At 36.2% G+C, this 22,160-nt stretch overlaps 2 protein-coding genes across 2 annotated transcripts; both read right to left on the bottom strand.

The window, feature by feature from the left end:
• Positions 1–521: 521 nt before the first annotated feature.
• On the bottom strand, positions 522–6,211 carry LOC106353839 (putative phospholipid-transporting ATPase 9). Its single transcript, XM_013793648.3, has 9 exons — positions 5,513–6,211; positions 4,882–5,351; positions 3,066–4,519; positions 2,708–2,984; positions 2,541–2,629; positions 2,328–2,436; positions 2,036–2,248; positions 1,541–1,957; positions 522–1,463 (listed from the first exon to the last, which is right to left on the bottom strand). The coding sequence occupies exons 2-9, from the start codon at positions 5,293–5,295 to the stop codon at positions 837–839; spliced, it is 3,600 nt and encodes a 1,199-aa protein (XP_013649102.2). The 5' UTR covers positions 5,296–5,351; positions 5,513–6,211; the 3' UTR covers positions 522–836.
• Positions 6,212–16,413: 10,202 nt separating this feature from the next.
• On the bottom strand, positions 16,414–20,153 carry LOC106353838 (phosphate transporter PHO1 homolog 1-like). The gene is made up of 12 exons (XM_013793647.3): positions 19,899–20,153; positions 19,508–19,811; positions 18,954–19,408; positions 18,801–18,872; positions 18,560–18,689; positions 18,156–18,279; positions 17,813–18,062; positions 17,587–17,736; positions 17,331–17,483; positions 16,942–17,220; positions 16,721–16,857; positions 16,414–16,645 (listed from the first exon to the last, which is right to left on the bottom strand). Exons 1-12 carry the CDS (start codon positions 20,121–20,123, stop codon positions 16,555–16,557), a joined length of 2,370 nt encoding a protein of 789 aa, XP_013649101.1. The 5' UTR covers positions 20,124–20,153; the 3' UTR covers positions 16,414–16,554.
• Between the last annotated feature and the right edge of the window lie 2,007 nt (positions 20,154–22,160).

Here is a 22,160-nt window from a genome sequence, read left to right as displayed (position 1 = left end):
AAGTGTCTATAAGAGCAAACACAAACACATGGGGGTGTGGCTTTGCGTTTGCATTGTTGATACCAATATTGGCAACAAAAGGAATATATTCCTTCCTTTGACACAATCTGCTGCAACCTCTTGAGCTCTGCTTCCTCCATCCTCCTTTTATATCTTTGTTGTTTCACCTTAATGCATCAAGAATAATGGAACAAGATTGTGGTGCTGTTGCAGCAGACTGTGTTGTCCTTTGTTGCTGCTGTGAATGCTTTATGCTACAGTTCTTTCTCTTCGTCTTTTTCAAGATCCCTCAAAAACTTGCTCACAAGATGAAGAAGTTTGTCATCAGAAGAAAGAAGAGAAGAGACATGAAAACCTTTCTACCTACAAAGGAGGAAGAGCATTTGTCTGGCGATGAGTCGAGAGTTAGTTGCATGGAAGGTATTGAGGAGATGTTGCAGGAACTTTCCATGGAGGGAGAGTTTGTGTTTGGGAGTTTCTGGCGACAAGGAGACTCTACAAACGATTTGGATTCCAGAAACTCACTAAAAACAATGATAATTCCTTGTCATTGCTCATCACACAAGATGACTTATTGCATTCAAGAATCCAATTAACAAAGCGTTAATAGGACTGAACCAAAGAGGTATACATAACTTACCCTATGCTCTAAGAATTACAGTATAGATTAAAAGGAATCTTGAGAAGAGCAAAAGACTTAGAGATGCATCTCTCTACTCATGTGTAATCTTCAGATGTTTCTTTGTCAGAAAAATGTACAAGAAACTGGTTAAAACAGCTTTCTCCTCCGGTCTATATACGTCCTGCGAGTCTGCTGAGAGGCTATTTGGTGGTGGTCATATAGACTCAGATCTCCTCACTGATCTCCTTTTAGCTTCTAACCTGGCGGTGAAACCAACAGTTGTAGGCCTTATGGATCTTTGCCTCACCATATCACAGTACTCAGGGTCATTACACTGACCCTCGTACCTTAACCACTGTATCATCCCATGGTACATTGGGAAAAACCTCATCTGAACCGCCGAGTAGACGAAGTACGGCAACAAAGTCGACACAACCACAAAGAGAGTGATGACCCAGTAAGAAAGTGAAGGCGCCAGAGCTTCAACAAATACTCTATACGCACCGGTTGATATCATTGCTGGAAGCTCTCCGTAGACCGTGATGAAGAGGTACCAAACGAGGATGGAGCCCCATATGACAATGTGCTGGATCAGTGTGAAGTAACTGATGGCTAATGCCATCTGCAAGTTCACAACCCAGACTATACATGTGTACATTGTCCCACCTAAGATCTCTCTCCCTGGTGTCTTCCCTTGGTGGTTGAAAGCTTGTGGCTCAAGAGAGGTTTTGCAGAGGAAGAAGATGATTACTGCGCTGTAGAATCCGTTGAACATCCATCCAAGTATCCTCCGCCAGCTGAAGAGAACGTTCTGCACACCTTCTTGGTATAATAGTGGAAACTGTGAAGCCAAGAAAGAGTTTGGTTACAACTTGTTTATGATTAAGCTGTTGTAATTAAAAAAAAAAACAAGCTTACCTTGAGACAATACCGGGCAGATACATCTTGGTCGAAGACACCAAGAGCAATAACAGGAAGAGAAGAGAAGCAAACATTGTAAAGAGATAGGAACCAGTCGTTGTAAGCAGGTGTAGCTGAGAATGTTGTGTATGCTTCATATAGGAAGAGAGTGAAACCGAATGTAATGTTCTTGTAGAAGAAGTAGCACACCATTGTTGAGATGCGCCTGTAACACCAGTGTCCATGGACTAGTAACAAACGCTCCAGATATCTAAACTGAGCAATGGCAATGTCGCTTGACATTACAGCCTGCATGCCTTCCACACCGCTAATCCCAACGCCTATGTCTGCTTCTTGAAGCATCCCAACATCGTTTGCGCCGTCACCAATGGCTAATGTTGTTTTACCGTTTCCGGATTTCACTAGTCTTGTCACCTATATATAGTAACTCTTGAGTGAATCTTGACAACAACAAAAGGTTTAACCAAAAGAACAAGTGAAGAAGAAACTGACCAGAGCTTTTTGTTTTGGTGATGAACGGCAACAAATGACAGAAGCACAACCAACAGCTAGCTCTAAGAATATGTGCTTGACATCATCATCCAACGCGTAAGCCAGTGATTTACCATCAATGATCAAAGCAAAAGCATTAGAGTTTCCACCACCAAAGTACTTTAGCTGAGCCTTTCCATTAATTATCTGCAATAAGACACTCTCTTTTGATGCCTGCAAGATAACATCAACCACTTTGCATCATTCACCTACATAATCTTGTGCATAGATAACATTTTTTTTGTATATATACCTTTGCAATGGCATCTTTCTCTCCGGTTTTCTCCAGTGAATGGATCTCAGGAGTCTCCAAGTTAATTATGATCTGCTTCATATCTTGTCTTAGCAAACTACACGCAAATCTGTCAAAGAGATACATACAAAAATTGTTCATAGAATGAACAAAAAATGTATGCCGGAACTCAAAGGAGTAGATAATATTAAGGTGATACCGAGAAAACGATACCCAATATTGATAGCAGTTTCCATTTTATCACCAGTCAAAACCCAAATCTTGATTCCTGCTTGAGCTAGCTTGTCAATGCAGTCAGGCACCTGAAAAGAAGAAGATAATATATGTCAGCTCAAGAACTAAAAATTGATTTTTATGAATATCATGAGAAGCTTGCTTACTCCATTTTGGAGTTTATCTTCAACAGCAGTAGCTCCAAGAAGAATCAGATCTTTCTCAACCTTCCCAGTGACTTGCTCTATAAGTGATTCTCTATCAGCACTAACTGAACTCTTGGCCTCACTGATTCTTTCACTGAAGACTTTGTACTCTTTCTCGTCGAGTTCGCGGTATGCTAGTATCAAAGTTCTCAGCCCTGCATCAGCATACTCGTTCACATGGTCCCTTGTTTCCTCTTCAAACTCTCTACCATTCTTGGAAAGTCTTTCAAACATAACACTTGAAACAAGAAACAAGAAACAATAAGTTACAAGATAGTTCATCTTTGAAAAGGTTTTCTATAGTAACATCTACACTTACTTATCTGCTCCTTTACAAAGTAATAAAAGCTTTCCATCTTCATCCTCCACTATCACTGACATTCTTTTCCTTGTGCTGTTGAACTCAAGAACGTTCAGGACTTTGTACAACCTCTCAACTCGTTTACCACTCACAAGATCAAGCTCTCTTACAGATATGGTAGTTTGAGTTCTGTTATAAAACTCAAACCCAAGCTCCCTTGCTGCAATAACAAATGCTGCTTCATCAGGAGACTCAGCTTCATAAGAGATCTTCTCAGTCTCTTCATCCACTTCAGGTATCACTGTATGACACACCGCGAGTAATCTGAAAAACTTCTGAATAACATCAGCATGAGGTTCAGTGACCCAGTTCCCATTCATTATCCTTTCATCTCTAAAATTGAATCCTTTCACAGTTGATTCTTCAACAAATGGTTCCTTACTGTACTCCACATCATCCTCATTGCTCTCAAACACCAGAGGAGAACCTTTCCTTCTTCCCATAGCCATCTCAACCTCAGTGACACCACGTCCATAAGCCGTCCCTGCGACAGAACACTTGATGAACTCCATGGAGTTACAAGTCAATGTCCCTGTCTTGTCTGAGAGAATTGTATCCACTTGACCAAGCTCTTCATTCAAATTAGAGGTCCTTGCACGAGCCGGCTTGTCAGCTTCCTGGTAGTACATGTGAATGTCCTGGTTGATGAAGATGCTCTGAAGGACTTTCACAATCTCTATTGAGACATATAAAGATATTGGGATGAAGTAACTGTACAGCATAGCAGCTGTTAAGAAGTGGTAGATGGCAGCAACATGAGCTCTTTTGGGATCAAAGAAGATAGATGAGCTGTCTGGTCTCAAGTACCATCTTCTCATTAAATCATCTCTTGTTGTAACTCCAAAGATGAAAGAACCAATGAATGACATCAACACCACCATGAAGAACATGAGGTAGATGATCTTATCCATCTTTTTCTCAATCATGCTTCTCTTAGAAGGAGGATCTGTTGAGTTTTGGATAACCTTTGTGTCATGACCAGTGAAGATAACCGCGCCAAAGATGAAGTCAGTGTTCCTTAGTTTTGAGTCTCTAAGGAGAAGCTGTTGAGGTGAGAGAGGGTACTTGGCTCCTTTAAGCTCCATGGTTCCAACAAAGGAGTACAAGTTAGCGTTTGGATCCTCGCATTTGACAAATGCTTCAAAGCCCTTGAAGTTAAAGTCTTCCCTCAAGGATGAAGTTACTTCTAGTCCTTGTTTGACTTTCAGATTGGTTTCACCGTCAAGGTTCATGGTCTCTACATAGCAAATAGCGTCCTCATAGCTAGATGAGAGCAGAACAAGATCTGCAGGGAAGAACTCATTCTTCTCTACTTTAACTATATCTCCAACACTCAAAGTCTTCCACTCCTTTGAATCAAAGCTCCCATCTCCTTTATGCACTTTCACTCTCCTATTATTCACCTCAATATCCTAATAACATGAAAATGCTTGAATCTTTCAGACAATATCAAGAATAAGACTAGTCCTGGGCATATTTTCTGAAACCAGGAAACCGAACTAGAGCCGAACCAAAAAAAGCAAAACCAAAACCAAACCGGAATTTACAAAAACCCAAACAGTTCCTATTTCTTTAAACTCTACAAAAATAGAAACCTGACATGAACCCGAACCAATCCGATCCGGAAAATGTTCGGTTCCTAAAGGAATCCTAAACACCCCAACCCGAATAACCCGAAATCGTAATAAACCTGACCCGTCCCGAACCGTAAACCCGAATGCCCAACACTAAACAAGACCACAAGATTGCAAGAAAGAAAGAAATGAAAGAGTACCTGTTTCTTGCGGCGCCAATCTTCAACAGCTTCTTTAACCATAGTAGCACCGATGACGAAAAGGAGAGGAACAATGGCGCTTGAAGCGGTATAAGGAGCAAGAGGAGTGAAAGACAAGATCCCAGTGACCAAGAAGTAGAAGTTAGCGACTCTCCTGAACTGTTCGAAGAGTGACTTTGGTAAGAAAGTAGTGAGAGTATACTTAGTGGTTCTCACGTAGTTGTCACTGTAGTTACTTGAATCAGCATCAGGTGAATCAGGCTCGTTGCAGAAGACGACACGAGAGTAACCAGGTCCTCCGATTCGAGAATGGTCTTGTTTGAAACATGATTGGGTGCATGTTAGTGTGTATAGCTTGCTTAGGTGTATTCTTCTTCTTCTTCTTCTTGGTCTCTTTGTTTCATTTCCTGCCATTGAGAAGATCTAGAGGAGAGACAAAGGTTTGAATCTTTTTAACAAGTTGCAGAGCCCTGAGAATATAATAGTAAAACAAAACAATTCAGACACGCAACACGAGTAAGAATCAGAGGAAGACAACCAACCGAACATTTTTAAAACTTAGAAACAGATAAATAAAATGTTTTAAAAAAAAAGAAGAAAGAAAAATAAAATGTTTTTAAAAAGACAGTACCGATATTGGCAGGACCGAAGAGAAAAGCAGACAAGACAGTGACTGGTTATATTTTCTCCGACCTTGTTTTCTGCGACTCTCTGGTTACCTTGGGAATTGAGTGAGTTTGCAAAAGTTGTGTGTATCTTTCAAGATCAAGAAGGGTATCTATTAGAAAGATGAGATTTTTTATAGGCAATGTTTATCTTCAGGAAGAAAAAAACAAAGAGAAGGTGCCAAAGTTATAGAATAATAATTATAATGTTTGATGGAATAAGAACAGCAAATCAAATGCTGCAAAAAAAAAACATTCAATAGATGCGACAAGGAAATAGTCTGTTTTTATTTCCCGGGAAAATGGGAATCTGGTGATCTGATAATGGTCTCTCTGTGTTGAAGAACACAAAAAAAGACAGAGACCAATATGATCTGCCAGTTTCAAATCTAAGAGACTTTTAGTGTCAGGAGAAACATTATAGACCGGAAAGAAGAAGGAACGATTGGATAAATATTAGATGCGCAGTCAATGTGACCAAACAAAAAAATGCACTTATGTTAGATGCATGAATTCTCTTATTTTAATTCATACTCTCTCTCTCTAATTACTCACTCTCACTCCTATTTTAATTCTCTTTGTATATTACTAAGTTCTTCACCGCTGTTGTCAAACTCTTGCAACATTAGGAGGAACCCCATCCATAAATAGGAGTGTGAATATACACCTTTTAATTAGAGAAATTAGGTGAAATCATCTATTTAAATGAAAATGAAATCATCTATTTTACAACCTTAACGTGTTCATATAATTTTCCTTTTCTCTTTAGCGAAACATATCTTTTTATTTTTTCTTATAGACATGGATATCCATAAATCTTTTTAATACCTTTTCTAGGTTTTATCTTTCTCTGGTTTTTATAAAGATGTGACACAAACAGAAAAAATATGCAGATTGCAAACTCATATATCAGAGTAACTGAGTAAGGTTCGATGAATACTAAAAATATCAAAACAGAATGCAGCTCACATAGGACTCGCCAAATACGCATTGTAGACTTGTAGTCGACATTTTAGATCATCTTTATTGTATTACTTTTTTAAAAAAAGGTGGAGTGAACTGAATTTCTTTCAAACTCTATTTTATTTTGGAGTTAAAAATATAATGAGTAAAATATAAATACATTACTTTATTTTTTATAATCTCATTTTTACTTTATTATGAAATAAAAAATAAAGCAAAGGTGAAGACAATTTTACTCAAATTTATTTTAAAATGAAAAATAAAATAGGATTAAAGATGATCTCATGACTAACTTATGTAATCATACTAAAACGTTGGATGTTTTCATATCATTATTGGGTAGTTGTTTATAGTGAGAGAAAACAAATGTACAGCATCATATGCAAAATTTTGTTTGGTTATAAATTCAAAATTTCACAAAGACTTAAATCACTATAATAATAATTTTGTTTTTTTTTTGTTAAAATGATTGTGCTTGAATTTCGAAGCAAAATTATATTTCTCAATGGTAATGAGTTGGGGGAAAGACTTTATATTCTCTAGGATTTGGTATGGTTAATTAGAGGAACTTTTGACTTTAATGCATAAAACATGCCACCGGCTTCTGTATAGTTTGGTATGCAGCATTTAATGCATGGATATTGCTTTTATGTTTCACCTAAATGTAATTCCCGGTTCACAAATACCTCGTGGGTTACATCTTGCCGGTCCCATTTCATAAGAGAGATCAATTTAAAAGATAGAATTGAACATCCTATTGATTCCTAAATCGATATATTTTCTCTGTTTTAACTTTTAACCCTTTATATAATCAATCAACTTCTAGCTTAGTGACAAGTTTCAAGGTTTTGCATTAAGAGGCCTATTTTTTTTGTTTGTAGCCTCGTAGGTTTTCAATTGTTTTTGCCGTTAGTATGCTACAACAATGAAATTATAAAGTAATCAAAGTTTCAAAAAAAAAACAATGAAATTAAAGTTTGTAAAATCTACCAATAGAAGACTCTGAAGATCGTTATCAAATTATTTATGTTATTTATTTATTTTGTTACATGCACACACAATCATCGTCTTTTGTAATCGTTGTAATTAGCATCGCTTTAATTAAATCACATCGCGATATATGTAAAAAAACTTGAAAAATATTTTGACTATTTATATCATTAAGGTACACTTATTTTAGAATAAAAATGTGATCGTCCAGGGGACATAGAACAAAGGAGGGAGACTAAGTTCAGTTCTGAGCTTTATTAAAATGTGATCCAAGGTCTTATTGGTGTTTAACGAGCTTACAAAGGAAGCTGTATGATATAAATATTCTTTTAAGATTGGGATTAGAATTCTCCAGAAGGCAAAAACACTTGCTGAAGATTTGGATAATCACCACGTTCCAATGGCAGAGACGGGAAATAATTTTGTTGAGAACATGAATACTAACCTACACTATTTAGAATGGGTGCATATAGTTTAAGTTTTAATAAATTATATTAAATTTTCAAATGTTGTTCGGTTGAGTGTGTGGCTCCGCCACGTCCGTATGCATGGGTTAGTGGTTAAGCGTAGAGGTCGGTTATGTGGTGACATTGGGGAGAGATCTAAAGAAAGAAGCAACCCCTCGTTTTGCAATTTGTCAAAAGATAGAACCTGACCAGGTCAATAGTGGAGATTCCAAATTCTAAAAAAAAAACCGAAATCCATCTTCTAAACGACCAAATAAACAAACATATAGATCTTTATTCAAAGAAAACTCTGTACATAAAATAATTTTACCCACAACGTTTTACATATCCTTGCATATATTTTGTGGCTTTTATGATAGCTATATGGCTGACTTTTGTAATAAACAAAAATATGTCCGTCGTACTTTCTATGTGTATTTTTAAAACACACATTAAAGAAATTTACGAAACACCTGCTTTGTATTGGTTATCAAAAAGATTTTGTCTGTTGTAATTCACTCTGTATATTTCAAAGATGAAACATCAAAAATGTATGACATAAAAATGTAATACTCCTTTTTCTTATTCTCTCAGTTCCCAAATTTTTTTTTTCTAGAATAATCACGCATATTAAAAATATAATAAATATTTACAATTAAATTTAATTTACTATACATTTTCCAGTAAATATCAACTAATAGTATTTAACCAATTTAAATATTTTCAATTAATATTTTTTTAAAGTATACAACTTTTCAATATTAATTATTAAAAGTATCTTATTTTTTTTAGAAAATCTATCATTTTGTAACAAAAAATAAATCTATAAAATCCTATTTTTGGGAACGCAAAAAGTATAATTTATGATATTTTTTTAAAATGGCATAGATGTATGCGACACTTAATATAATTTTACTGCATAACTTATCTAGAATGTCGCTCGAAAAGTTAAACGATTCAATTTAAAATTTATATGATTCATATACCTAATTCAAATTTTGGGATTTTCTCAAACTATCAGAATCTGAAACTTTTGTTTACTATTCTCTGGATATCTATGCTCAACTATTATTCCTATATTATAACCACGATGACAACATAGTATATTTCATATATGTCACTTCTTATCCATATATTTTGTATATGCATTTTATCCAAATATGACAAAGTCAGTAGTTTCGAGGTATGTTATTATTTATTTCTAGAGGCATTCAATCCGGAAAAATTGTTTCGAAGCAAAATTAAACAACCGAAATAATCAATCTAGAAAGCAAATTATATTTGATTATGTGTATAATAGATATATCTATGTTTTCTATCTGAAAACTGGATTTGTATTCCAACCGAGTCTAAGAAAATGATTTAAAACCTAAAAAGGTTATAACCTAATTTGATTTAAAACAAATCCAAATAGAAAACAAAATTGTTTGAGCCGTCCATATTAAATTAATTAAAAGTTTAAAACCAAGAATATATATTTAAGAAAATTTACCTTTACTTTTAATAACCAATTGAAACATAATTCAAATACCTTTACTTTTAGCTTAATTTTTTAATTTGTCAAAAATTACTAATCTAATGTGTTTGGCCATTTGAATATTTTATTATGTAAAGTATATATTTTACAAATATTTTAGGTATTTTTTAAAAGTTATGGGCTGAAAAAGATGTCATCCTAGTGTTTTTTTTTTGAATAAAACATCCCAGTGTTCTATTATCAAACAACTTATGCCACTAAAGTAAAGTAACTTTTGGAAAAGAAAGCTGAAATAATTATGTACTCAATCCGTTCCCGAAAATAAAATTTTTTAGATTTTTTCTTGTTCCACAAAGATAAATTTTCTATATTGTTAAGATATTTTTTTATATTTTTGAGAAACATTAATTGAGAATATTTGAATTAATTAAATGTCATTGGTAGAAAGTTATTAGAAAGTGTATGATAAATAAAAAATAAATTAAATTATAAATATAAATATTTATTAATTTTTTAATAAACACCTATACTCTAGAAAATTTTACTTTCATGAAAGGGATAAAGTATATTTTAAGGCTGGAAACCCATGTTTCTGTAGCTTCTTCTCAGGGTGGACCTGATTATAAGGCAACGAAATTCGACTCAACATAAACCCTAATGTATTAATCTACTCGATGTGGAGCTGAAATGCTTTTCAGTTTTCCGTTGAAAATAAAGAACATGTTTCTTGGGAGAGAAGAAACCTATGATCTTGTTGGTTACATCTTCATCATACACTCTTGAAAAGCTAAAAGAGTTTCACGTTTGTTTGTTTATTTATTTGTGATTGAGTAGTACTGAATTAGGATCTTTTTTTTACTGAATTAGGATCTTTATTGGAATATTTAGAATATACGGCATATAAATATTTTCTTCGATCGTGCGGTGCTTGAATGATTAAATAAAGTTGGTAGCCATAACTCTAAAGTTGTGATTGATATTTATGAAACTTTTTCTCTAAAGAAGTCCATGACTTTAAGATATTGACGATGAAATCCATACGGTTTACGGAATCCATACGGTTTACGGAATCTTCAGTTAATTGAGACAATTATTCCCCTAAAATTGTGATTTGAGAAAATGGTTAACATGTTGACCAGTCTTTTGATAAAATAAGTTTTTGATCTCCATGTACTTGAAATTTTCTTTTCTTTCTTTTTATTTTAGAAAATTTCTTCAAAAATATGCATTATGCATATGTGAATCTAAATAATAACACAAAACAATAGTACTATATTCTATTATGCTACATAAGTACAAATATCATATACATTATGTGGTAAAAGTGAAATGCAGAAGAATGTATAGATATTCTTATACTACAGTTGTTATATCTTTAATGAAATCTGCGTATGGATACTAACGTCTTATTTGCAAATGAGAACTTGCTACCCATAACTACATAATGAATCTATGGCTATTAATGAATTTTGTAAGATTAATGATTGTGCTACTTTTCTAATCTCTCAATTATCAAATCTTGTTTTACCATTTATAATTTAGTGGAACTGTGGAAACTTGTCTTCGTATGTATGGAATATCATCAGTATCGGAGTCTTCAGACATTTCCAAATGATATTTCTGCACATCGCATTCGAATACTGGACACCATTTTTGTTAGCACATCACATTTGCTCTTTTGTTTTTCATCTCCCTTTTCACACAATCATAATTCATATATCTTTAGTCATGTCTTATTTTCTAGGGAAATTGCGCTCTTTCTTTTTCCATTTTTTTTTCAAGCTAATGGTTTTATCTATATTTTTATATGTTTTAATTATTTTGAATAAATCCAAAACTATTAACAGATAATCAAATACTTTGGCCAAATCTAACTGCCTCAGAAATAGACGAGAAATAAAGAGCATACAAATGGGAAGCAAACCGAGAAGCCCAACTGGCTAGTGTCCAACACATGGCAATCTACGTACAACTGTCACCGGTCCCTAGCATCTACCTCTAACCAACTTCTTGAGTACTATTATCTATATATACATACATACAAATAAGTCACATAACAAAACCATCACCCACATCCCCATAATATTATCATCACGTCTTTATGAAACTAACAAACATTATTTTAGTCATAGTACGTATACATGACAACATAGCAGCTATTGGATTGGATCAACAAAAACGGCTGTAATGATACGAGATATTTCATGTACCAATGATCGGATAATTTTGAATATTTTATGTATGAAGAATTTTATGGTGTTTGATATATATTCTCCTGTGCCAAGAATCTCATAAGCCAATGGTTAGACACCCTGCTCCTTCATTTGACATCACATTTCAATCCCTCTCCCTAGCGTCACGCCTTAGAAAGATATTTATGAGAAAATGTCACTTTCTAAATTTCCTATAGGATTAGGTAATTTTGGAATGTGGTATATCAACACTTGTTCATCAAACTTTGACCATACAAACCTAACACCTAACATATATATTGGTTATTTTGGTCGATTTTAACTAAACACTTACATTTAGTACACAACTAAGCTAGTACTTTTGTTTATCAATATCTTACAAGTTACAAACAAGTCATGATTCATGAACCAAGTTTATATATAGGTGGTAGGTTATTATGGAAAAGTTTCGATAGACCATATATATTGAAAACATTTTATAGACAAATACCAAAAAGTGGTAAGAGTCTAATAGTTTTTTAATTTCTTTTTATAAAAAACCATATATTAGGCTTTTAAAAAAACCTATCTTAAGCTTAAAAAATTATTGATCGGCAAGTTTATTTCTGTTTTTAAAGGGTTGAATGAGGTTTAAGAGTAAGGTCAAGTATAATTACGATGCTTCTTACTATTTAGATAATGCAGTTTCAAGGTATGGGAGAATTAGTATTTAGTAACTCGTAAGATATGGTACTGGTATAGTTTTGGAGTGTGGAGTGGAGAAATTCTATAATCGTGCATAAATAAGCTGAACTAACTACGCTCATATGGTCAATGAAAGTGTGCTGTCCATGGGATATAAGAATGTTACCAGGCCCAATTATAAACTTAGTAGTTTTTTTTTTTGGTCAAAAATATAAACTTAGTAGTATATAACTCAATTAGTGACTAGCTATTGTTGTCATCTTCCTCTATACACAATTACATAATTCAGAGAGGTCGCAACAATGGCTTCGGTCATTCCCAAATTGAAATCTCAACAGCTACCTCTGTGCTTAACGAGCGAGTTACATCCTCTTCTCTCTCGCCGATATATACGCAAACTCAGTTCAATGACCGATTTGCATCGTCGAGATGTTTCTGTGCTAGTTCTCGTTGGTGATGCTCAATACTATCTTCTTCCTTTGTTAAAAAACCTTTGAAGTTGGTTCATTGTAATGCCATTGATCTATAACATTTTGCACAGTTGTTACATAAAACATTTGTTAAAATGATAATGTTATGCATTTCTAGACTAGTTACCAGTGTTTAGGTCCCTGTTAATTAAGAATGCTGAATTTTTATTTGATCGATCAGTGCGTAATAATGGCCTGATAATTGTAGCTATTGCTACATATATAGTTAGAACTTAGAAGCAACGTAGCATTCTGATGAAGACTTAAAACCACCTTACCCATCGTTGCACCAAACTTTTGTGTTTCTTGCAGTTTCCCTCTCAACACAATGGCCTCACATTCAATCATTTGGTCTCTTTTCTTAGTTTCTTATCTCATCTCTCCCTTTAGTGTCAATGCACAAGGACCTGCTGCTTCACCGGCAACCTCCACCACCACTGCTCCGCCTCCAACCGGCCTTGTTCACCCTGTTTCAGCTACTCCGCCTCCAGCATCTCTGAGTACACCTCCACTAGCTCGGGAAATGGAGTTTGCTGACATCCCCAAGAAAAGATACAAACATGGTAAGAAGACAGATCGGGATCGAAGCTATTCCCTTTCATATTGATGACTTTGAATCAAGGTACAAAAATTATATATATTTTTCCTTTTCGCAATCTCTGGCACAAAAAGAAAACGATCAGGCAAAAAAATTAGGGTGTAATCAATCATTCCAAGACGCCGCCTTTCAGGAGCTTTCTTTACATTAGGATTAAGTTTTTAACATATTTAACTTTTTGAAAACTTTCTGACCAAGTAAAAAAACAAGATTTTTTTTAAAAATTATAAAAAAGGAAAACAGAGTATTATTACGTTAATTTAACTAAAATTAATTATATTTTAACTTATCGTTGTTTCTTTTGCGTGTTCTGCACTTAAACAGACAGGTATATATATATAGGTGCTGAGTCTCAGCTTGCAGAGGAAGGAAAATAAGAAAGAAGTAGCAGAAGCCAAAGAGAAACAAAGATTAAGGTAAACTTTAGTTTCGATTCTCTTCATTAAAATTTTACATTTATCAATTACATGTGACCTGTGATCAAGAGATGAAGAAGAAATTCTGAATCTTCGTAGCCAATTATGAAGAGATTTTAGGGTTTAGCAGAAAGTTTAGGTCTTTGTCTTTTGTTCTTTAGGCTTTGTGGTTTTTCTTTTAAGTTAAGAACTCAGTTGGATTATACATATTTACCAGATTTGTTTTTTTTTTTTGGGAACAGGAAGAGATGAATACCCAGAGCCAGACAACAACTGATGTTTCGACAACATCTTGCAAAAAGCATGTGAATGATGATAATACCACTTTCCTTGCTAACTTCAAGGATCGTTTCAGTGCATTCGTCAATACCCCAATGGATGAACACAAGACTTGTTTCAAAAACACCATGAACAAGGTTTGTTCCCAGTTTTCTGTATCTTCTTGGATGTCGAAGGATGATGCGGTTGATGACGTGAAGAAAGTGGAGAGTCACTCGCCTCTTTAGCGCAGCAGATTTTTGCCAGTTTCAACTGAAAACTTAAATTTTCTGCTTAATAAAATCCACTGTTTTTCTCTTTATGTGTTCTTAATAAAATAGAGTGTTTTTTCTTTGAAGTTTTTCTTTTAATTTTCTTGCTTTGGATTTTAGAAGTTCAACAAGCTCCCTTGCATAAATGTGCAAAACTACTCTTCAAGTCTTTTGGGCGTTAATATATTTATTTATAGAATTCGCTTTTTTTTTTTATCTTGCATCATAAATATCTTCGTTTGCAAGAATAATAACAATGATATATGGTTGATCAAGAAAGAACATCCTTCCTCTTTCTTCTCTTTGTTCTTTCGAAATCTCTGACAAAGCTAGATTAGATCAGTCTTCTTCACCAACTTCTCTGAATGGAAATGGTACCGTCTTTACAGTCGAAACTTGCCTGCATTATTTAGATGCTCATTCTCCAATCTGCAACAATGGTTTTGTTTTACCTAAAAGATAAGTTTTACCGGTAAAAGTTCCAGTGTCCTCTCCTGATGACTTCAAGAGCAGCCAAGAACAATCCTGCCACTCTATAATCCACATGATCAAAACTTGAGTTTAAAACTGTTTGTAGCCATGCCAATCTTAGAACAAGATTTAAAACCTACAAAAAAATTAATCAACAAATATGAGAAAAACAGAGGAAAATTAAATATTTCCACTAGTATCATGAGTCATTTTGGTGGTAAAAGATTTTGATTTTGTACCATAGAGAAGTAGTAAATATATTTTTGGCGAAGCATAAGTTGGTTCCTAAGCCAAGGGTTGTGGGAATTATGTTGGAGAAAATCCCAGTCTTTTACAAAGTCCCAATACAATTGGTAAACTGTGGCTATACTTGACATAACTACCACAAGGCAGAGCCAACCAATGTTCCTCTCTTTCTCGTAAGCCACTTTGGTTCAAGCGGCTATCATTGCTGACACATACTTCCCTAGGTGGCTCGTTTCACCTTCGTCAAACCACCTCCTTGCACACTGTTTAAGTACTTTTTATAGAGTGGAAACCCATACTTGGAACAGAAGAAACAGAAACTTGGGGGGGGGGGGGGGGGGGCGGGGGGGGGGGGGGGGGGGGGGGGGGGGTGGGTGGGGGGGAAGAAACAATGTTTAGTTTAAATTTTTACCAGCATTGCTCTCCAGTAGAAAACTGCATATGCATATTCTTTTGAGCTTTACATATTCTTAGGTTTAACTTTTAACATATTTAACTTTTTGAAAACTTTCTAACCAAGAAAAAAAACTAGAAATTTTTTTAAATTACAAAAAAAAGAAAACATAGTGTTATGTTAAATTAACTAAAATTAATTATATTTAACTTTTCGTTGTTTCTTTTGCGTGTTATACACTTAAACAGATGTGTGTATAATATATAGGCGCTGAGTCTTAGGAGACAGAAAAGAGTGCTTGCAGAGGAAGGAAGATAGAAAGAAGTTGTACAAGCGAAAGAGAGACAAAGATTAAGGTATTTTTAGTTTCGATTCTCTTAATTAAATTTAATGTTTTATCAATTACATGAGACTAGTGATCAAGAGATGAAGAAGAAATTCTGAATCATCGTAGCAAATTCTGAAGAGATTTTAGGGTTTAGCAGAAAGTAGTATACTAGGTCTTTGTTTTTGAGGCTTTGTTCTATGTTAAGAACTCAGTTGGATTATTCATATTTACCAGTTTTTTTTTTTTTGGGGAACAGGAAGAGATGGATACCAAGAACGTTCAAACCGAGAGCCAGCCAACAACTGCTGCTTCCACAACATCTTGCAGAAAGCATGTAAATGATGAGAATACCACTTTCCTTGCTAACCTCAAGGACCGTTTCAGTGAATTCGTCAATACCCCAATGGATGAACACAAGACTTGTTTCAAAAACACCATGGACAAGGTTTGTTCTCAGTTTTCTATATCTACTTGGACGTCGAAGGGTGATTGATGATGCACAGAAGAAGGTTGATGAGGTGAAGAAAGTGGAGAGTCACACGCCTCTTTAGCGCAGCAGATTTTGCCAGATTCATCTTAACTTTTTCTACTTGATAAAATCAAGTGTTTTGTTCTCTTTATGTTCTCTTGTTTAACTTCAATAGTTTCAGAGATTTTTGGACAAGAATAATAATAGTTTTAATAATGATATAAAGATTCTTGATCAGATCTAACAATATGGTTAATCAAGAAAGAACATCCTTCCTCTTCCTTCTTTCAAATCTCAGAAAAAGCTAATAGTAATGGTTACTGATTCGATTAGATCAGTCTTCTTCATCAACTTCTCTGAAAGGAAGTGGCACTGTCTTCACAGCTCGAAAATTCCCTGCATTATTTAGATGCTCATTCTCCAATCTGCAACAGTGGTTTTGTTTGCAAGCATCAGTATTCTGATGCTCAAAAAGATCCTTAAAGGGAGATTAATTGTACCGGTAAAAGTTCCAGTGTCCTCTCCTGATGACTTCAAGAGCAGCCAAGAACAATCCTGTCACTCTATAATTCACATGCTCAAAACTTGAGTGCAAAACTGTTTGTAGCCATGCCAACCTTAGAACTATATTTAATACCTACAAAAAGAAATCAGAGAATGAGAAAATACAGAGGAGTGTCAAAACATTTTGATTAGGCGGTAAAAGATTTAGATTTGGTACCATAGAGAAGTAGTAAATTGATTTCTGGCGAAGCATGAGTTGGTTCCTAAGCCAAGGGTTGTTGGAATTATGTTGAAGTAAACCCCAATCTTTAACAAAGTCCCAATACAATTGGTAAACTGTGGCTATACTTGACATAACTACAACAAGGCAGAGCCAACCAATGCTCCCCTCTTTCTCGTAAGCCACTTTGGTTCCAGCGGCTAACATTGCTGACACATACTTCCCTAGGTTCACTAGGTGGCTCGTTTCGCCTTCGTCAAACCACCTCCTTGCACACTGTGGCAGAGACTTTTTCAGTATTTTTATAAAGTGGAAACCCATACTTGGGACAGAAGAAACAGAAACTTGGGGAAGAAGCAATGATGTTTTAGTTTAAGTTTTTCTACCTGCATTGCTCTCCAGTAGTATGGGAGGAAGGAAACTGCATAGGCAAGATCTCGGTAGTACTTGACTCTCATACAATATCCATAGTCCTGTGTTGCGTAGCTACCGGTTATATAGTAGCAGGCTATGTATTCTAGGTTTCTTAGCATAGGTACCTGTGAGATAAGAGTTTGCCCATTTTTCAAAGATCAGATTTTGACTAGGGGTTTATGCAAAAGATCAGATTCTTAGCTCTGTTTTGGTCCATGGAATCGTTACCTGGCTGCAAAGTTGATCAGCCATGAAGAAATCGAGCATCACAACTTTGTAAAGAGGTGAAAATACAATGTTTCTGATGACTGATATAAGTCGGTAACGGCTTGATTTGTAGAAAATGTTCAAGGGAAAAATCAGTGTTAAGAAGAAGACCTTCAAAACCGCAAAAATCACAAAACATATTAGATTACAAATTTACATAAAAACACATGATGAATAGTGGCTATACCAGTAATAGAAGGCCAGGGATCACTTGAACTTGTCCAAATGAGTAACCTTTTGCAAGAAGCAAGAGATGAACAAACATGACACCGACTATCACAGACATTGAAGCTGTGCATATCAAGAAAACATCTCTGAACTTGAGCTCATTTTCGGACCCAAGTTCGAAGATGAAACTATAGTTTATCCTCGCTTTTCGCCACATAAATATGTTGCAACCGTATAAGAATAAGTGCAGAAACAAGAGCCCAAACATGCTGCAGAACAAAACAATACCAAATTGGCATTAGTTTTCTATTTATAGATTTACCATAATCATTATGAATTAAGCTTTTAATTAGACCACTCGCCTTAGTACAGGATACGCAGTTTCCATGTAGACAGTCTTCTCAGATTGTTTTCTATACATTCCAGTCAGATGAGCCACAATGATGTAGCCAGCAAGAAGAGCAACAAAGCCACCAGTGAATAGACCTGAATAAATATTAAATTTGACTCAAAATTGAGGACAATATTAAACCAAACCTATATGATCTGCAAATATTCTTAAGCAGACAAGATAATGTTATGCAACAGAGAGTATAACAGAACGTTATTAAAGGTTACATTGTGGAATCCTAATGTGTATGTATGTGATGGGGTCCAAAAGCTTTTTATTTGTGGTCGGTCTTACAAAAAGATTTCGTGTTTGAAAGTGAAAAATAAAAACGTCACAACATCAACAGGTAAAGATATTAAAATTAAAAAAACTCACCAATGAAAAAGGTGACAGAGTGAGACTCTTTCCGGTGGTGCGGTTTCAGATATTTCATTGCCTTTCTGCGATTTTCTCCTGTGAAGTGCTTGATGAACCATTCTTCAACTTCATCTGATAGATTTATCACCTGTCATGTCCCAAGATTACAATAAATGATAAGACAGGACAGTAGGTTTCGATTTTCCGCTTGCAAAAACTTGAAAAACAAAAAAAAAACTAACGTAGAGTTTCCAGTTACCTTGTCTGAACTGTTGAAGTAAGAGCTTTCCACCACTTTTAGATATATTGGAAGGATTTGTTTTCCAGTAACCTGAAACATCAAAGTGTTAGTCTTATAAAACGAAAAAGAAAAAAAAAAACTTATAGAAGCTCTGGTTAAAAATTGCTTTACCTTATCAAACTTTTTGAGAATGTTCATGAAGGCTAACATGTTCAAGTTTCTGTAAGTTTTTAGATAATTCAACCCTTTGTAGAGTTCTGTCAAAGCTCCTTTGATCATCTTTTCGGCATGGTTTAGAGTTTTCTTGCTGATTCTCAGCTTATTTACTCCATCTGGACCACGTCTCTTTGACGATGACTGGTTTATCAAATCTTCTTTGATGAAGTAACTTATAGCTGAAAATTTACGTGAAGGATTAGTCAATGGAATCTTTATATTGAGATTCCTCCCCTGGCAGCTGAAAACACGGCCAGAAACCGTCCTCAGCTTCGAGTCCTCGTTGTTGATTATGATTGATTCTTCTGATCTCGGAGATTCCAATGCTTCTTTCCCATTGTTATCCAAATCCTCTAAGCAGTATTCTTGAAGTTCTGTTTCCTCTGTTCTGCTTTTTATAGAGTCTTCCTCTGCATCCAGAAACATAGCAAACTAAGCAAACCACTTCTTGAAATGTATACAAATTAGCCACTGAACTTTGAGATACTTATAATGTATGTTTTTATTACCGGATGAGATGGTGCATGAGATGGAATCGTCTTTTTTTGATTCTTGAGTAGGTTCTCCATTGGCTTGCTTTTGATTGAACGCATCTTTGACCTCAATGAGTATCTCCATTTGCTTCTTCAAACACTCCCCTCTCTCCAAGAACTCTTTCTCCTTTGTCTTGTAGAACTGATTCACTTTGTTGAGCTGCGTGTCCAGACACATGAAGAACTCTTTTGCTGCATCGGTATCATCAGCAATCGTCTCCAGGAGTTCCGTCTCATACACGTCACTGTTACTTACAGAAGAAGCAAGCTTTGTATGAACCTGTTCAAAAAAGCATCATAATCATTAGTACAGAAAAAGATGAATAGTTGATAAAAATCACAAAGGATGATGGTCTAATTTTAGTACTTTGATGGCACGAGGGCGTTCCCGTTCCTTGTTACCGAAAAGGGAAAGCTTTCCTAAAGAGGAATTGATTGTTTTGATGAGAGAAGTTTCTGTGTGTTCCTCTTCAACTCCACTGGTTAACAAATGGATTTTCTTGAGGTCTTTCTTGAGCTGAGCGTAATCTACAAAGGCGTCCTTCCACTCGGGAACAAGCTGCCCCTCAAATTGCTTAGTGAACTGCACCATATCTTTCTCTCTCTTAAGTCTTTAAACTCAAAACTCAAAAGAAGTAGATAGTGTGTTTGTTTTGTGAGTGTAGGTTAAGAGAGGATTTATAATGGACAAAAGAAAAGGCAGAGAAAGAGAAGAATATATGTGACTGGGCTTGCTTGATCCTACTGATAATGCTTCGCAAAGCACATTCTCAAATATCCTTCTTAAAACTAAGGGGGTTGCTATTAAAAAAAGAAGGATCACAAAAACCCATAACTCGCCAAGGAGAAAGCTCATTATGCAAGCTGAAGGAAAAAAGACAGGCCCCTCGTCTAAAGCAGTCCCGGGTTCTAGAGTTTTTCCAGCCAGCACTCGTAAGGTGACGGATTTTCGGTCACCTCAAGGATCTTTTCCTTAGCCTGTTTGAGCTGGAACTGCCAAGGGATTGGAAACACCCTGACAGCCCAGCGCCTCAAAGAGATTCGCTCGCGTTTCTCTCCCGACATCTTGTTTCTAATGGAGACTAAAAACACTGATGAAAAAGTTCTCCGTTTGTACCAAAACTCGTTGTATAAGCATCACTTCTCTGTCCCCCCCACTGGTGTTAGTGGTGGGCTGATGTTATCTTGGAAAGATGATATTAATGTGGAGATTCTATATTCATCGAGTAATATCATTGATACCCACATTCAAGCCAAAAAGGCCTCCTTCTTTGCATCATTTATCTACGGAGCTCCAAAGATGGAAGATCGCCCAGCTTTCTGGAACAAACTTATGGAACTCGGCAAGAACCGTAACGATGCTTGGCTCGTTACCAGCGACTTCAACGACCTGCTTGACAACACCGAGAAGCTAGGCGGACCTCTTCGCTGGGAAGGCTCCTTCCTGGCTTTCCGTAGCTTTGTGTCACAAATGGGCCTTTGGGATCTTCCACATGCGGGAAACCACCTCTCTTGGAGAGGTATGCGTTATCAGCACTTCATCCAATCCCGACTTGATCGCGCTATGTCCAATTGCTCATGGTCTGAGAAGTTTCCATCTGGTCGGAGCGTCTATCTACGCTTTGAGGGTTCGGACCATCGTCCTCTCCTCACCTTGTTTGACCAGTCTAAAAGCCTAAAAAAGGGCTCCTTCCGGTTCGACAGGAGACTGCGGTCAAAGCCAGAAGTCAGAGAGCTGGTAAAAAATCATTGGCCTCATCCCCAGCAGGAATCAGTCATATCTAAGACTAGCAGGATTAGAGCCAAGATCATTGAGTGGACGAAGGCACAAAATGAGAAAAGCAATGAAATTATCAGAGCGGCCCAGCTCATTCTCGAAGAAGCACTCTCTGCCCCTTCCCCGGATACTGATCTAATTGCCTCGACTACATCCAAGCTTGAAAAGGCATACCGCGAGGAAGAAGAATACTGGAAGCAGCGTAGTCGCATCCAATGGCTACAAAGCGGGGATCGCAACTCGTCTTTCTTTCATGCCATTACCAGAGGCAGAAGACAAATCAATGCTTTCTCTATCCTGGAAGATGAAAATGGCGCTATCTATGAGACTGAAGAAGACATAGTGGCAACTATCTCAAAGTACTACCAGTCTATCTTCACAACCTCGGGCGCTGACTGCATCGAAACCGTTGAAGAAGCTCTCTCTCCCTGCATCACGTCAGCGATGAACTCTGATCTCATCGCTCTCCCGGACAGAGAAGAGGTCAAGGCTGCTGTCCTCGCCATTCATGCTGATAAAGCTCCGGGCCCTGACGGATTTTCCGCTGGCTTCTACCACTCCTATTGGGATATCATTGGCGAGGATATTTACCGGGACATCCGGGAATTTTTTGAGACAGGGTACCTCCACCATAGGCAGAACGAAACCCATATTCGGCTTATCCCGAAAATCACCTGCCCGAGGAAGGTGGCTGACTACCGTCCGATTGCGCTTTGCACCACTCACTACAAGATCATTGCTAAGATAATGACGAAGCGTCTTCAGCCGTTTCTGCCACACATCATCTCGCCACACCAATCTGCGTTCGTACCCAAACGGGCGATTGGAGACAACGTCCTTATTACTCACGAG

This window comes from Brassica napus, chromosome A7, assembly GCF_020379485.1.
Source record: "Brassica napus cultivar Da-Ae chromosome A7, Da-Ae, whole genome shotgun sequence".
In the NCBI taxonomy this organism is placed as follows: Eukaryota; Viridiplantae; Streptophyta; class Magnoliopsida; order Brassicales; family Brassicaceae; genus Brassica; species Brassica napus.
This window is presented reverse-complemented; position numbering and strand designations above follow the sequence as displayed.